The following is a 16788-nucleotide window of genomic DNA, read 5'->3' on the forward strand; positions in this document are numbered from 1 at the left end:
TTGCACCCAAAGACTAGATAGGAGGTGTGAGAGGACTATGGTGATTATACTTAGTTTTTATAACTTCAATCAAAAGTTTGTTATTTTACAATAGCACCGGAGCGTGTTATTACTTCTCTGGCAGAGTTTGAAGAAGAATCTACCAGAGTTTTTCTTATGATTTTAACCGGAGTAGTTAAGATCATATTGCTGTTTCTCGGCCATCTGAGGGAGGTAAAAGCTTCAGATCAGGGGACAGCGGGCAGTTGAATCTGCATTGAGGTATGTAGCAGTTTTTATTTTCTGAATGGAATTGATGAGAAAATCCTGCCATACCGTTATAATGACATGTATGTATACTCTACACTTCAGTATTCTGGGGATGGTATTTCACCGGAATTACTCTGTAAAAGTACATTAAACCTTTTAATAGGTATTTAATTCATGTTAAACGTTTTTGCTGGAATGTAGAATCGTTTGCATTTCTGAGGTACTGAGTGAATAAATATTTGGGCATTATTTTTCCACTTGGCAGTTTGCTTGTTTTGATTATGACAGTTTCGTTTCTCTCTCACTGCTGTGTGTGAGGGGGAGGGGCCGTTTTTGGCGCTCTTTGCTACGCATCAAAAATTTCCAGTCAGTTACTCTTGTATTTTCTGCATGATCCGGTTCATCTCTAACAGAACTCAGGGGTCTTCAAACTTCTTTGAAGGGAGGTAGATTCTCTCAGCAGAGCTGTGAGACTTATGTAGTGACTGTGTTTTAAAACGTTGCTCTGTGATTTTTATGTTTAAAATTTAATTAGTGTTACTTTACTAATGGGAACAAACCTTTGCTAACAAGTTGTGTTGTTTTTAAAGAGTGATGCTATAACTGTTTTTCAGTTCATTATTTCAACTGTCATTTAATCGTTTAGTGCTTCTTTGAGGCACAGTACGTTTTTGTTAAATAACATTGTAACCAAGTTGCATGTTTATTGCTAGTGTGTTAAACATGTCTGATTCAGAGGAAGATACCTGTGTCATTTGTTCCAATGCCAAGGTGGAGCCCAATAGAAATTTATGTACTAACTGTATTGATGCTACTTTAAATAAAAGCCAATCTGTACAAATTGAACAAATTTCACCAAACAGCGAGGGGAGAGTTATGCCGTCTAACTCGCCTCACGTGTCAGTACCTGCGTCTCCCGCCCGGGAGGTGCGTGATATTATGGCGCCTAGTACATCTGGGCAGCCATTACAGATAACATTACAAGATATGGCTACTGTTATGACTGAAGTTTTGGCTAAGTTACCAGAACTAAGAGGCAAGCGTGATCACTCTGGGGTGAGAACAGAGTGCGCTGATAATTCTAGGGCCATGTCTGATACTGCGTCACAGCTTGCAGAGCATGAGGACGGAGAGCTTCATTCTGTAGGTGACGGTTCTGATCCAAGCAGATTGGATTCAGATATTTCAAATTTTAAATTTAAATTGGAAAACCTCCGTGTATTACTAGGGGAGGTCTTAGCGGCTCTTAACGATTGTAACACTGTTGCAATACCAGAGAAAATGTGTAGGTTGGATAAATACTTTGCGGTACCGGCGAGTACTGACGTTTTTCCTATACCTAAGAGATTAACTGAAATTGTTACTAAGGAGTGGGATAGACCCGGTGTGCCGTTCTCACCCCCTCCAATATTTAGAAAGATGTTTCCAATAGACGCCACCACACGGGACTTATGGCAAACGGTCCCTAAGGTGGAGGGAGCAGTCTCTACTTTAGCTAAGCGCACCACTATCCCGGTGGAGGATAGCTGTGCTTTTTCAGATCCTATGGATAAAAAATTAGAGGGTTACCTTAAGAAAATGTTTGTTCAACAAGGTTTTATATTGCAACCCCTTGCATGCATCGCGCCGATTACGGCTGCGGCAGCATTTTGGATTGAGTCTCTGGAAGAGAACCTTAGTTCCGCTACGCTGGACGACATTACGGACAGGCTTAGAGTCCTTAAACTAGCTAATTCATTCATTTCGGAGGCCGTAGTACATTTAACCAAACTTACGGCTAAGAATTCAGGATTCGCCATTCAGGCACGTAGGGCGCTGTGGCTAAAATCCTGGTCGGCTGATGTAACTTCTAAGTCCAAATTACTTAATATACCTTTCAAGGGGCAAACTTTATTTGGGCCCGGTTTGAAAGAAATTATCGCTGACATTACAGGAGGTAAGGGCCACGCTCTACCTCAAGACAAAGCCAAAGCTAAGGCTAGACAGTCTAATTTTCGTCCCTTTCGGAATTTCAAAGCAGGTGCAGCATCAACTTCCACTGCACCAAAACAGGAAGGAGCTGTTGCTCGTTACAGACAAGGCTGGAAACCTAACCAGTCCTGGAATAAGGGCAAGCAGGCCAGAAAACCTGCTGCTGCCCCTAAGACAGCATGAACCGAGGGCCCCCGATCCGGGACCGGATCTAGTGGGGGGCAGACTCTCTCTCTTCGCCCAGGCTTGGGCAAGAGATGTCCAGGATCCCTGGGCGCTAGAGATCATATCTCAGGGATACCTTCTAGACTTCAAATTATCTCCCCCAAGAGGGAGATTTCATCTGTCAAGGTTGTCAACAAACCAAATAAAGAAAGACGCGTTTCTACGCTGTGTACAAGATCTATTATTAATGGGAGTGATCCATCCGGTTCCGCGGTCGGAACAAGGACAAGGGTTTTACTCAAACCTGTTTGTGGTCCCCAAAAAAGAGGGAACTTTCAGGCCAATCTTGGATTTAAAGATCCTAAACAAATTCCTAAGAGTTCCATCGTTCAAAATGGAAACTATTCGGACAATCTTACCCATGATCCAAAAGGGTCAGTACATGACCACAGTGGATTTAAAGGATGCTTACCTTCACATACCGATTCACAAAGATCATTACCGGTATCTAAGGTTTGCCTTCTTAGACAGGCATTACCAGTTTGTAGCCCTTCCATTCGGATTGGCTACGGCTCCAAGAATCTTCACAAAGGTTCTGGGTGCCCTTCTAGCGGTTCTGAGACCGCGAGGAATTTCGGTAGCTCCGTACCTAGACGACATTCTGATACAAGCTTCAAGCTTTCAAACTGCCAAGTCTCATACAGAGTTAGTTCTGGCATTTCTAAGGTCGCATGGATGGAAAGTGAACGAAAAGAAAAGTTCTCTCTTGCCTCTCACAAGAGTTCCATTCTTGGGGACTCTTATAGATTCTGTAGAAATGAAGATTTATCTAACAGAAGACAGATTAACAAAGCTTCTAAATACATGCCGTGTCCTTCATTCCATTCAACTCCCGTCAGTAGCTCAATGCATGGAGGTGATCGGCTTAATGGTAGCAGCAATGGACATAGTACCCTTTGCACGCCTACATCTCAGACCGCTGCAATTGTGCATGCTGAGTCAGTGGAATGGGGATTACTCAGATTTGTCCCCCACTCTGAATCTGGATCAAGAGACCAGAAACTCTCTTCTATGGTGGCTTTCTCGGCCACATCTGTCCAGGGGGATGCCGTTCAGCAGGCCGGACTGGACAATTGTAACAACAGACGCCAGCCTTCTAGGTTGGGGCGCTGTCTGGAATTCTCTGACGGCTCAGGGACAATGGAGTCAGGAGGAAAGTCTCCTGCCAATAAACATTCTGGAATTGAGAGCAGTTCTCAATGCCCTTCTAGCTTGGCCCCAGTTAAAGACTCGGGGGTTCATCAGGTTTCAGTCGGACAACATCACGACTGTAGCTTACATCAACCATCAGGGAGGGACAAGAAGCTCCCTAGCAATGATAGAAGTATCAAGGATAATTCGCTGGGCAGAGTCTCACTCTTGCCACCTATCAGCAATCCACATCCCGGGAGTGGAGAACTGGGAGGCGGATTTCTTGAGTCGCCAGACTCTTCATCCGGGGGAGTGGGAACTTCATCCGGAGGTCTTTGCCCAAATACTTCGACGTTGGGGCAAACCAGAGATAGATCTCATGGCGTCTCGCCAGAACGCCAAACTTCCTCGCTACGGATCCAGATCCAGGGATCCGGGAGCGGTTCTGATAGATGCTTTGACAGCACCTTGGAACTTCAGGATGGCTTATGTGTTTCCACCCTTCCCGCTGCTTCCTCGATTGATTGCCAAAATCAAACAGGAGAGAGCATCAGTGATTCTAATAGCGCCTGCATGGCCGCGCAGGACTTGGTATGCAGATCTAGTGGACATGTCATCCTGTCCGCCTTGGTCTCTACCTCTAAGACAGGACCTTCTGATTCAGGGTCCATTCAAACATCAAAGTCTAACTTCTCTGAAGCTGACTGCTTGGAAATTGAACGCTTGATTTTATCAAAACGTGGTTTTTCTGAGTCGGTTATTGATACCCTGATACAGGCTAGGAAGCCTGTTACCAGAAAGATTTACCATAAAATATGGCGTAAATACCTATACTGGTGTGAATCCAAAGATTACTCCTGGAGTAAGGTTAGGATTCCTAGGATATTGTCTTTTCTACAAGAAGGTTTAGAAAAGGGTTTATCGGCTAGCTCATTAAGGGGACAGATCTCAGCTCTGTCCATCTTGTTGCACAGGCGTCTGTCAGAAAATTCAGACATCCAGGCCTTTTGTCAGGCTTTAGCTAGGATCAAGCCTGTGTTTAAAACTGTTGCTCCGCCATGGAGTTTAAACTTAGTTCTTAACGTTTTACAGGGTGTTCCGTTTGAACCCCTTCATTCCATTGATATAAAATTGTTATCTTGGAAAGTTCTATTTTTAATGGCTATTTCCTCGGCTCGAAGAGTCTCTGAGTTATCAGCCCTACATTGTGATTCTCCTTATCTGATCTTTCACTCAGACAAGGTAGTTCTGCGTACTAAACCTGGGTTCTTACCTAAGGTTGTCTCTAACAGGAATATCAATCAAGAGATTGTTGTTCCATCCTTGTGTCCAAATCCTTCTTCAAAGAAGGAACGTCTTCTACACAATCTGGATGTAGTTCGTGCCCTCAAGTTCTACTTGCAGGCAACTAAAGATTTTCGCCAAACTTCTTCCCTGTTTGTCGTTTATTCTGGACAGAGGAGAGGTCAAAAAGCTTCTGCTACCTCTCTCTCTTTTTGGCTTCGTAGCATAATACGTTTAGCCTATGAGACTGCTGGACAGCAGCCTCCTGAAAGAATTACAGCTCATTCCACTAGAGCTGTGGCTTCCACTTGGGCCTTTAAGAATGAGGCCTCTGTTGAACAGATTTGCAAGGCTGCAACTTGGTCTTCGCTTCATACTTTTTCCAAATTTTACAAATTTGACACTTTTGCTTCTTCGGAGGCTATTTTTGGGAGAAAGGTTCTTCAGGCAGTGGTTCCTTCTGTATAATGAGCCTGCCTATCCCTCCCGTCATCCGTGTACTTTTGCTTTGGTATTGGTATCCCAGAAGTAATGATGACCCGTGGACTGATCACACATAACAGAAGAAAACATAATTTATGCTTACCTGATAAATTCCTTTCTTCTGTTGTGTGATCAGTCCACGGCCCGCCCTGTTTTTTAAGGCAGGTACATATTTTTTAAATTATAATTCAGTCACCACTACACCCTTGGCTTCTCCTTTCTCGTTGGTCTTTGGTCGAATGACTGGAGGTGACGTAGAGGGGAGGAGCTATATAGCAACTCTGCTGGGTGAATCCTCTTGCACTTCCTGTAGGGGAGCAGATAATATCCCAGAAGTAATGATGACCCGTGGACTGATCACACAACAGAAGAAAGGAATTTATCAGGTAAGCATAAATTATGTTTTTTAATTATGACACTCTGTAGTCTAGTTGGGCATTTATAGTTTTTTTATATATATATATATATATATATATATATATATATATATATATATATATATATATATATATATATAGCCTTGGAACAGAATCATTATATATATTTTTATTCCCCTTTTAAAAAAAATAATTTGTCAGATTTTTGGCAAGCAGAATTGGTTTGCACGCGTCGGATAGCCCTCGGGATTGTGCATGTTGAGGTTTGCACGCTCAGGGGTGTTAATTTTTCCCTCACTTTGGCTTTCGGTTTAGTGTTGTTGGGTTAGTGCAGGTATGCCTCTAGTACGCGCATCTCCATTTTTACAGCTTGGTTTTCGCATGCCCTAATATTCTTCTGAGCGCTATTCAGGCTTCGGGTGTGGAGTTGTCTTGTCCCCTGCTTTATTTTTGTTTCGCCTTAGCACACCTTAGTCCTGTAAGTGCTATTTGCTTCTTTTGGAGGGCTATGTCCATTCCTCAAAAGCTTTTTTAAGTGGATAAAATTATTCATGCTATAATGGAGCCTTCTGATTCTGTCCCTAAATCTTTCTTAGAAGCTGGGTCCTCTGAACACTTTCCTGCTTATATGGGTATTACTGCTCCTTCTATTTGTTCCTTACTGGGGAGCTCTACAGAGATTTCGGCAGGTGTGAAAGATCTCATTAAATCTTCAGTTTCTGAAATGTTGGCAGCTCAAGTAAGCGTAAAAGGTCAGTTCATAAATTTATCTTCTACTAGTGCATACAAAAATGCCCTTTTTGGGTTCTTGTGGGGATAGGGATTTAGTTCTTCAGTGAAAAAATATGTTTTTAAAAATCCCGCCCTTTGTCTCATTACTCGTGGACTCCACAGCTTGGGTATTAGTAGTGGATTTTGTACTCTCACCACCTGTATGAAAGAAAACATAATTTTTGCTTACCTGATGATAAATATATTTCTTTGATAGTGGTGAGAGTCCATGAGACCTCACCCTGTGTTTTTTGGTGTTATTTGTTTCTTACACTCATCTTTTTTCCTTGCTCATTTTATTTTTTGCTCTTATTTCTTTTCCTACCTCATTTTGCTTGGCTATATGTAAGACTGAGGTACCTGTGCGGAGGGAGGGGTTTTATAGAGCTCTTGGGGTTTTGGAATCTTTGCCTCATCCTAGTGATAGGGAAGAGTAATTCCCAGGAGTAATGGATTGTGGACTCTAACCACCATGAAATAAGTTAATGTATCAGGTAAGTATGAATTATGTTTTTTTGTAAATAGTGCATTTAGATTTTCTGCATTTGTGGCTTTTTTTCCCCACTACTATTATAGTGTATGTATCTTTTAAAACATTTTTTTTATACTGGATTTCTCATTTCCTTGGGAGACGCTACATAGACCAATGACTACTGATATAGCCTGTGCTAAATCGTTAACAATAAATCAGTAGATATTTGTTTTCATTTTAGTTGGGTCTGCAGAACAAAATTATTTTGCTGTGAAATTATTTGTATTACTTACTTCCTTTTTTCTTTATACAGCATGGAGATATAAAACACCTCATCAAGTATCATTTGTTGAAAAACTAACAAAAATTGTTGTGGGACAACTTCCAAATTTCTGGAAACTATGGATTTCGTACGTCAATGGAAGCCTTTTTAGTGAGGTATGGCTTAAGTTTATTTTTGTAGGAAATATTGTCAGTTTCAGTGTGTCACTATATGCAATTCACATAAACATTATGATAAATTTTATTTATTAAAGGGACACCACTGAAGCCAAATTTTTTCTATCATGATTCAACTAGAGCATGCAATTTTAAGCAACTTTCTAATTTACTCCTATTATCAAATTTTCTTCATTCTCTTGGTATCTTTATTTGAAAAGCAAGAATTAAGTTTAGATGCTGACCCATTTTTGGTGAACAGCCTGGGTTGTTCTTACTGATTGGTGAATAAATTCACCCACCAATAAACAAGTGCTGTCCATGTTCTGAACCAAAAATTGTCTGGCTCCTTAGCTTAGATGCCTTTTTTTTTTTTTTTAAATAAAGATTGCAAGAGAACGAAGAAAAATTGCTAATAGGAGTAAATTAGAAAGTTGCTTAAAATTGCATGCTCTATCTGAATCACAAAAGAAAAAATTTGGCTTCAGTGTCCCTTTAACTACATGAAATTCAACCACAGAACAACATTATTAAAGGGACAGTAAGGTCTGAGATTTTTATATAAATTGTTTAGTTATGGATAATGAAGCAACTATGCAATGTATTTTCATTACTTACTTTTCTTTCATGTAAGCGGCAAGAGTCCATAAGCTTGTGACATATGGGATATACATTCCTTCCAGGAGGGGGCAAAGTTTCCCAAACCTCAAAGTGCCTATAAATACACCTCCCACCACACACATACCTCAGTTTTACAAACTTTGCCTCCTATGGAGGTGGTGAGGTAAGTTGTGCTTGATTTCTTCTATGATAGACACTTCTAAGCATTTTTGAAGCCCAATTCCTCTCAGAGTACAGTGTTTGTCAGAGGGATGTGAAGGGAGTATTGCCTGTTGATTTAGTGGTTTCACTCATGGGAAATCTTTTCAAAGGCTCTCTGTAATCGGTCGCAGGGATTTATCCCCTGCCTCCTTTTTCAGATTGATGTTATACTCCTATACCATTACCTCTGCTGATATTTTTCAGTACTGGTTTGATTGTTTGCGATGTCTTCTGGTAAGTATGTATCATTTTTTAAGACACTCTCAGCCATGTTTGGAATTTATGTTTGGGAAGATTATTAAATTTTTTCTTACCTGGGGTTCTAGTGTTTTCAATTTGACTTTTTTTTCCAAAATTTTTGCGGGCAAACTTGGCTCGCGAGGGCGCAAAATGCTGTTTTTTATGGCGTAATTTTTGGAGCAAAATTGCGTCTAGGGTGACACAAGTCTCGCCGTTTCCTGCGTCTTTGTTGACGTTTTTTGGCGCAAAGTCACGCTTGTTATGACGCGAGTTGCGTCATTTCCTGGTGTTAGCTTTTGACGCCAAAACATTTTCACTTTCTTTTGCGTAATACTTTGCACAATTTTTTTTGTATATTACCCCTCTTCCTTTAATGCTTCTGGTTCTCTTCATATTTTCCAGAGCGATGATACTTATTTTTTTGCATCTTACTTTAGCATAAGCATTTTTTTCCATTCCTGAAACTTCTATATGAGAAAATTGGATATTTTGTGTAAATGTTTTTTTTTTCGTTTTACAAGATGTCTCAGTCTGATCCTGCCTCTGATGTTGCTGTAGAAACCATGCTGCCTGAACACAGTTCTACCAAAGCTAAGTGTGTCTGTTGTAAATTAACTGATGTTTTTCTCCAACATAGGTGTGTCCGGTCCACGGCGTCATCCTTACTTGTGGGATATTCTCTTCCCCAACAGGAAATGGCAAAGAGCCCAGCAAAGCTGGTCACATGATCCCTCCTAGGCTCCGCCTACCCCAGTCATTCTCTTTGCCGTTGTACAGGCAACATCTCCACGGAGATGGCTTAGAGTTTTTTAGTGTTTAACTGTAGTTTTTATTATTCAATCAAGAGTTTGTTATTTTGAAATAGTGCTGGTATGTACTATTTACTCAGAAACAGAAAAGAGATGAAGATTTCTGTTTGTATGAGGAAAATGATTTTAGCAACCGTAACTAAAATCCATGGCTGTTCCACACAGGACTGTTGAGAGCAATTAACTTCAGTTGGGGGAACAGTATGCAGTCTCTTGCTGCTTGAGGTATGACACATTCTAACAAGACGATGTAATGCTGGAAGCTGTCATTTTCCCTATGGGATCCGGTAAGCCATGTTTATTACGATCGTAAATAAGGGCTTCACAAGGGCTTATTAAGACTGTAGACTTTTTCTGGGCTAAATCGATTCATTATTAACACATATTTAGCCTTGAGGAATCATTTTATCATGGCATGCAGTCGCATGTGAGAGGAGCTCTGATACTTAGAAAAGACTTTCTGAAGGCGTCATTTGGTATCGTATTCCCCTTTGGGCTTGGTTGGGTCTCAGCAAAGCAGATACCAGGGACTGTAAAGGGGTTAAAGTTTAAAACGGCTCCGGTTCCGTTATTTTAAGGGTTAAAGCTTCCAAGTTTGGTGTGCAATACTTTTAAGGCTTTAAGACACTGTGGTGAAAATTTGGTGAATTTTGCACAATTCCTTCATGTTTTTTCGCAATTGCAGTAATAAAGTGTGTTCAGTTTAAAATTTAAAGTGACAGTAACGGTTTTATTTTAAAACGTTTTTGTACTTTGTTATCAAGTTTATGCCTGTTTAACATGTCTGAACTACCAGATAGACTGTGTTCTGAATGTGGGGAAGCCAGAATTCCTATTCATTTAAATAAATGTGATTTATGTGATAATGACAATGATGCCCAAGATGATTCCTCAAGTGAGGGGAGTAAGCATGGTACTGCATCATTCCCTCCTTCGTCTACACGAGTCTTGCCCACTCAGGAGGCCCCTAGTACATCTAGCGCGCCAATACTCCTTACTATGCAACAATTAACTAGAAAGATTTACCACAAAATTTGGAAAAAATATATCTGTTGGTGTGAATCTAAAGGATTCCCTTGGGACAAGGTTAAGATTCCTAGGATTCTATCCTTCCTTCAAGAAGGATTGGAAAAAGGATTATCTGCAAGTTCCCTGAAGGGACAGATTTCTGCCTTGTCGGTGTTACTTCACAAAAAACTGGCTGCTGTGCCAGATGTTCAAGCCTTTGTTCAGGCTCTGGTTAGAATTAAGCCTGTTTACAAACCTTTGACTCCTCCTTGGAGTCTCAATTTAGTTCTTTCAGTTCTTCAGGGGGTTCCGTTTGAACCCTTGCATTCCGTTGATATTAAATTATTATCTTGGAAAGTTTTGTTTTTAGTTGCAATTTCTTCTGCCAGAAGAGTTTCAGAATTATCTGCTCTGCAGTGTTCTCCTCCTTATCTGGTGTTCCATGCAGATAAGGTGGTTTTACGTACTAAACCTGGTTTTCTTCCAAAAGTTGTTTCTAACAAGAACATTAACCAGGAGATTATCGTACCTTCTCTGTGTCCGAAACCAGTTTCAAAGAAGGAACGTTTGTTGCACAATTTGGATGTTGTTCGCGCTCTAAAATTCTATTTAGATGCTACAAAGGATTTTAGACAAACATCTTCCTTGTTTGTTGTTTATTCCGGTAAAAGGAGAGGTCAAAAAGCAACTTCTACCTCTCTCTCTTTTTGGATTAAAAGCATCATCAGATTGGCTTACGAGACTGCCGGACGGCAGCCTCCCGAAAGAATCACAGCTCATTCCACTAGGGCTGTGGCTTCCACATGGGCCTTCAAGAACGAGGCTTCTGTTGATCAGATATGTAGGGCAGCGACTTGGTCTTCACTGCACACTTTTACCAAATTTTACAAGTTTGATACTTTTGCTTCTTCTGAGGCTATTTTTGGGAGAAAGGTTTTGCAAGCCGTGGTGCCTTCCATTTAGGTGACCTGATTTGCTCCCTCCCTTCATCCGTGTCCTAAAGCTTTGGTATTGGTTCCCACAAGTAAGGATGACGCCGTGGACCGGACACACCTATGTTGGAGAAAACAGAATTTATGTTTACCTGATAAATTACTTTCTCCAACGGTGTGTCCGGTCCACGGCCCGCCCTGGTTTTTTAATCAGGTCTGATAATTTATTTTCTTTAACTACAGTCACCACGGTACCATATGGTTTCTCCTATGCAAATATTCCTCCTTAACGTCGGTCGAATGACTGGGGTAGGCGGAGCCTAGGAGGGATCATGTGACCAGCTTTGCTGGGCTCTTTGCCATTTCCTGTTGGGGAAGAGAATATCCCACAAGTAAGGATGACGCCGTGGACCGGACACACCGTTGGAGAAAGTAATTTATCAGGTAAACATAAATTCTGTTTTTCTTCAGCTCAATTATGTGGCATCTGTCATGATAAGCTTTTGCATGCTGATAATGTTTCTATTAGTACTAATACATCGTCTGTTGTTCCTTCAACGTCTAATGTACCTGATATTCCTGCAGATGTTAAAAATTATATTGCTGCAGCTATAGATAAGGCTATGTCTGCTATTACGTCTTCAAATAAACGTAAAAAGTCTTTTAAAACTTCTCAAAATTCTGATGAAATTTGTATTGACCGACAACATACTGAAATATCCTCTGCTGATCTGATGATGATTCCTCTGGTTCAGAGGATCCTTAATCATATTCTGAAATTCAAAAATCTTCCTATCTGTTTAAGATTGATTATGTTTGTTCTTTGTTGAAGGAAGTTCTGGTTACTTTGGGTATTGAAGAGTCTAGTCCTCTTTATAACAAAGCCAGTAAACGTTTAAATTCTGTTTTTATACCTTCTAAGGTTGCACCTGAGGTTTTTCCTATTCCAGATGCTGTTTCTGATATGATTACTAAGGGATGGTCTAAGCCTGGTTCTTCTTTTAATCCTTCTTCTAGGTTTAAGAAGTCGTATCCTTTACCTGTGGCTAATTTAGAGTTTTGGGAAAAAAGTCCTTAAAGGGACAGTTTACTCAAAATTTTTCTCCCCTTTAATTTGTTCCCAATGATCTACTTTACCTGTTGGAGTGTATTAAATTGTTTACAAGTATTTCCATTACCATTATATTGGCATTTGAAATAGTTTACTAAGTCTGTGGTATCCCCACCTATTCTGAAGGTTTGTGGCCGCAGGTCCCAGCTATAGATAAGCTTTGTAAACACAGCCAGTAGAAGACATTGCACTCCCAGTGGGATATAGCAAAGATAAGGTAATAAAATGTTGATTTAACATTGCTCTCTCCAAGTACTGGTGATTGTCTTATGGACAGATACAAGATAAAAAAACATGTATATGTACACAATATGATACAGTAATAAGATCTGATTATACCTACAAGCTCAACCCATTGTATTAGGTTGTGGCTTCAAAACACAAAATCAGAGCTTTAATATACACAAATAAACCTTAAAAAGCCAATATTCATAAATGTTTTACACTGCAGTTGGTAAAAAAAGCAATAGTAAACACATTAAGGGAAAAACTATTTTACAGTATACTGTCCCTTTAAGGTTGATGGGGCAATTTCCAGTCTTGCTAAACGTACTACTATTCCTATGGAAGATAGTACTTCTTTTTAGGATCCTTTAGATAGAAAGATTGAATCTTATCTAATGAAATCTTATTTACATTCTGGTTATATTCTTAGACCTGCCATTTCTATGGCTGATGTGGCTGCTGCTTCAACTTTTTGGTTGGACAGTTTAGCTCGTCAGGTAGAAGATCCTGATTTGTCTAGCATTATTATTCTGCTTCAACATGCTAATCATTTTATTTGTGATGCTATATTTGACATTTTTAAGATCAATATTAAATCTACTTCTTTAGCTATTTTAGCCAGAAGAGCTTTATGGCTTAAATCTTGGAATTCTGGCATGGTGTCTAAATCTAGATTACTATCTTTATCTTTCCAGGGTAAGAATTTATTTGGTTCTCAATTAGATTCTATTATTTCCACTATCACTGGGGAGATGGGATTTTTTTACCCCAAGATAAAAAGTCTAAGGGTAAGTTTAATGCTCCTAATCGTTTTTGTTCCTTTTGTCAGAATAAGGAACAAAAGTCTACTCCTTCCCCTAAAGCCTCTGGTTCCAACTGGAGACCATCTTCAAATTGGAATAACCAAGCCTTATAAAAAAACAAATCCAGCCCCCAAGACTGCATGAAGGTATGGCCCTCAATCCAGTTCAGCTGGTAGGGGGCAGATTGAAATTATTTCAGGAAATTTGGTCAGGTTCTGTTCAGAATCAGTGGATTCAGAATATTGTGTCTCAAGGGTATTGTATAGGTTTCAGAATAAGACCTCCTGTGGGAAGATTCTTTCTTTCTCATGTTCCAACAAATCCTGTGAAGGCTCAGGCTTTTCTGAAATGTGTTTCAGATCTAGAGCTTTCACGGGTGATTGTTCAGTTCCTCTACAGGGTTCTATTCAAAGCTATTCATTGTCCCAAAGAAAGAGAATTCTTTCAGACCAGTTCTGGATCTAAAAACTTAAATCATTTTGTAAGAGTCCCAACTTTCAAGATGGTGACTATAAGGACTACTCTGCCTTTTGTTCAGCAAGGGCATTTTATGTCCACAATAGACTTACAGGATGCTTATCTTCATATTCCAATTCATCCAGACCACTATTGGTTTTTGTGATTCTCTTTTCTAGACAAGCATTACCAATTTGTCTCTCTTCCATGTGGCCTAGCGACAGCTCCAATAATCTTTTCGAAGGTTCTTGGTGCCCTTCTATCTGTAATCAGAGAGCAGGGTATTGTGGCGTTTCCTTATTTGGACAATATCTTTTTACTAGCTCAGTCTTTTCATTTAGCAGAATCTCACACAAAACAACTAGTGTCGTTTCTTCAAAGGCATGGTTGGAGGATCAATTTACAAAAGAGTTTCTTGCTTCCTCAAACAAAGGTCACCTTTTTAGGTTTCCAGATAGATTCAGTGTCCATGACTCTGTCTTTAACAGACAAGAGGCGAATTAAATTGGTTTTAGCTTGTCTAAACCTTCAGTCTCGATCGTTCCCTTCAGTGGCTATGTGCATGGAAGTTTTAGGTCTTATGACTGCAGCATCGGACGCAATCCCCTTTGCTCGTTTTCATATGAGACCTCTGCAGCTTTGCATGCTGAATCAATGGTGCAGGGATTATACTCTGATATCACAACTGATATACTTAAATCCCAACATTCAATGCTCTCTGTCTTGGTGGTTGGGCCATCACTGTATTGTTCGAGGGGCCTCTTTTGTTCGTCCTTCCTGGACTGTGATCTCAACGGACGCAAGATTTACAGGTTGGGGAGCTGTCTGGGGGTCTCCAACAGCACACAGGGTTTGGAAACGTCAAGAGGCGAGGTTACCAATCAATATTTTAGAACTCCGTGCTATCTTCAGAGCTCTTTAGACTTGGCCTCTATTAAAGAGAGAACTTTTCATTCGTTTTCAGACAGACAATATCACAACAGTGGCATATGTCAATCATCAGGGAGTGACTCACAGCTCTTTAGCAGTGACAGAAGTATCTCAGATACTTTCTTGGGCGAAGTCCAACTCTTGTCTAATTTCTTTGATTCATATTCCAGGTGGAGACAATTGGGAAGCGGATTATGTCAGTCGTACTTTGCATCCGGGGGAGTGGTCTCTCCATCCAGATGTGTTTCATCAGATTGTACAGATGTGGGGTCTTCCAAAAATAGATCTGATTGCCTCTCGTTTGAACAAGAAACTTCCCAGATATCTTTCCAGATCCAAAGATCCTCAGGCAGATATGGTGGATGCTTTAGCAGATCCTTGGTTTTACCAACTTGCTTACATTTTTCCACCTCTAGTTCTTCTTCAAAGGGTAATTTCCAAGATCAAAATGGAACAATCTAATGTTTTTCTGATAGCACCTGCATGGCCTCATAGGTTCTGGTATGTAGATCTTGTCCAGATGTCCAGTTGTCAGCCTTGGCCACTTCCTTTAAGGCCAGACCTTCTTTTTCAAGGGCCGTTTTTCCATCAGGATCTCAAATTTCTAAATTTGAAGGTATGGAAATTGAACGCTTAGTTCTTAGTCATAGAGATTTCTCTGACTCAGTGATTGACACTATGTTACAGGCTCGTAAGTCAGTTTCGAGGAAGATTAATTATCGGGTTTGGAAAGCCTATATTTCATGGTGCTCCTCTCATAATTTTTCTTGGCATTCTTTTAGAACTCCTCAGATTTTACAGTTTCTTCAGGATTTGGATAAGGGGTTGTCTGCAAATACTTTGAAGGGACAAATATCTGCTCTTTCTCTCTTATTTCATAGAAAGATTGCTAAACTTCCTGATATTCACTGTTTTGTTGTGGCTTTGGTTCGTATAAAACCTGTTATTAAGTCTATTCTTCTCCTTAGAGTCTTAATTTGGTTTTAAGGATTTTGCAAGCTCCTCCTTTTGAGCCTATGCATTCTTTGGATATTAAACTACTTTCTTGGAAAGTGTTATTTCTTTTGGCTATCTCTTTTGCTAGAAGAGTTTCTGAGTTGTCGGCTCTCTCTTGTGAGTCTCCTTATCTGATATTCCATCAAGATAAAGTGGTTTTACGAACTTTGTTTAAATTCTTGCCTAAGGTTGTGAATTCTAACAAGATTAGTATGGAAATTGTTGTTACATCCTTGTGTCCTAATCCTAAGAATTATCTTGAGAGATCTCTACATTCTTTGGATGTGGTGAGAGCTTTAAAATACTATGTTGAGGCTACTAAGGATTTCAGAAAGACTTCTAGTCTATTTGTTATTTTCTCTGGTTCCAGGAAAGGTCAGAAAGCCTCTGCCATTTCTTGGGCATCTTGGTTGAAACTTTTGATTCACAAGGCTTATTTGGAGGCGGGGCATTCTCCACCTCAGAGAATTATAGCTCATTCTACTAGATCAGTTGCCACTTCTTGGGTTTTTAAGAATGGAGCTTCAGTTGATCAGATTTGCAAAGCAGCAACTTGGTCTTCTTTGCATACATTTACTAAACTTTACCATTTTGATGTATTTGCTTCTTCAGAAGCGGTCTTTGGTAGAAAAGTTCTTCAGGCAGCTGTCTGAGTTTGATTCCTTTGCCTATGATTCGAGTTTTTTTTAAATTTAAGAAAACTTAATTATTATTTGGATTTAATTTTTTCAGCTAAAATAGCTGTTTTTATTTTATCCCTCTCTCTAGTGACACTGTAGATTTCCACATCTTGGGTATTATAACCCATACGTCACTAGCTCATGGACTCTTGCCACTTACATGAAAGAAAACATCATTTATGTAAGAACTTACCTGATAACTTAATATCTTTCATAGTGGCAAGAGTCCATGAGAACCACCCTTTTTTGGTGGTTATGATATTTTTGTATAAAAGCACATTATTTTTTTTCCAGTTCCTCTTTTTGTATGCTTTTTTTACTCCTTTTTACAACTTACGACTTGACTAACGTTTACTGATGTTTAAACCGAGGTAT

The 16788-nt window shown here is 39.9% G+C and overlaps 1 protein-coding gene across 1 annotated transcript in view; it reads left to right on the forward strand.

Annotated features, from left to right (window-relative positions):
* The window catches only part of EXOC2 (exocyst complex component 2), a 914329-nt gene that overhangs the window by 646253 nt on the left and 251288 nt on the right, over positions 1-16788 (forward strand). Inside the window, 1 exon segment of the mRNA XM_053714663.1 lies at positions 7277-7401. Coding sequence (XP_053570638.1) covers positions 7277-7401 — 125 coding nt within the window.

The sequence above is a fragment of the Bombina bombina genome, chromosome 5 (genome assembly GCF_027579735.1).
Source record: "Bombina bombina isolate aBomBom1 chromosome 5, aBomBom1.pri, whole genome shotgun sequence".
In the NCBI taxonomy this organism is placed as follows: Eukaryota; Metazoa; Chordata; class Amphibia; order Anura; family Bombinatoridae; genus Bombina; species Bombina bombina.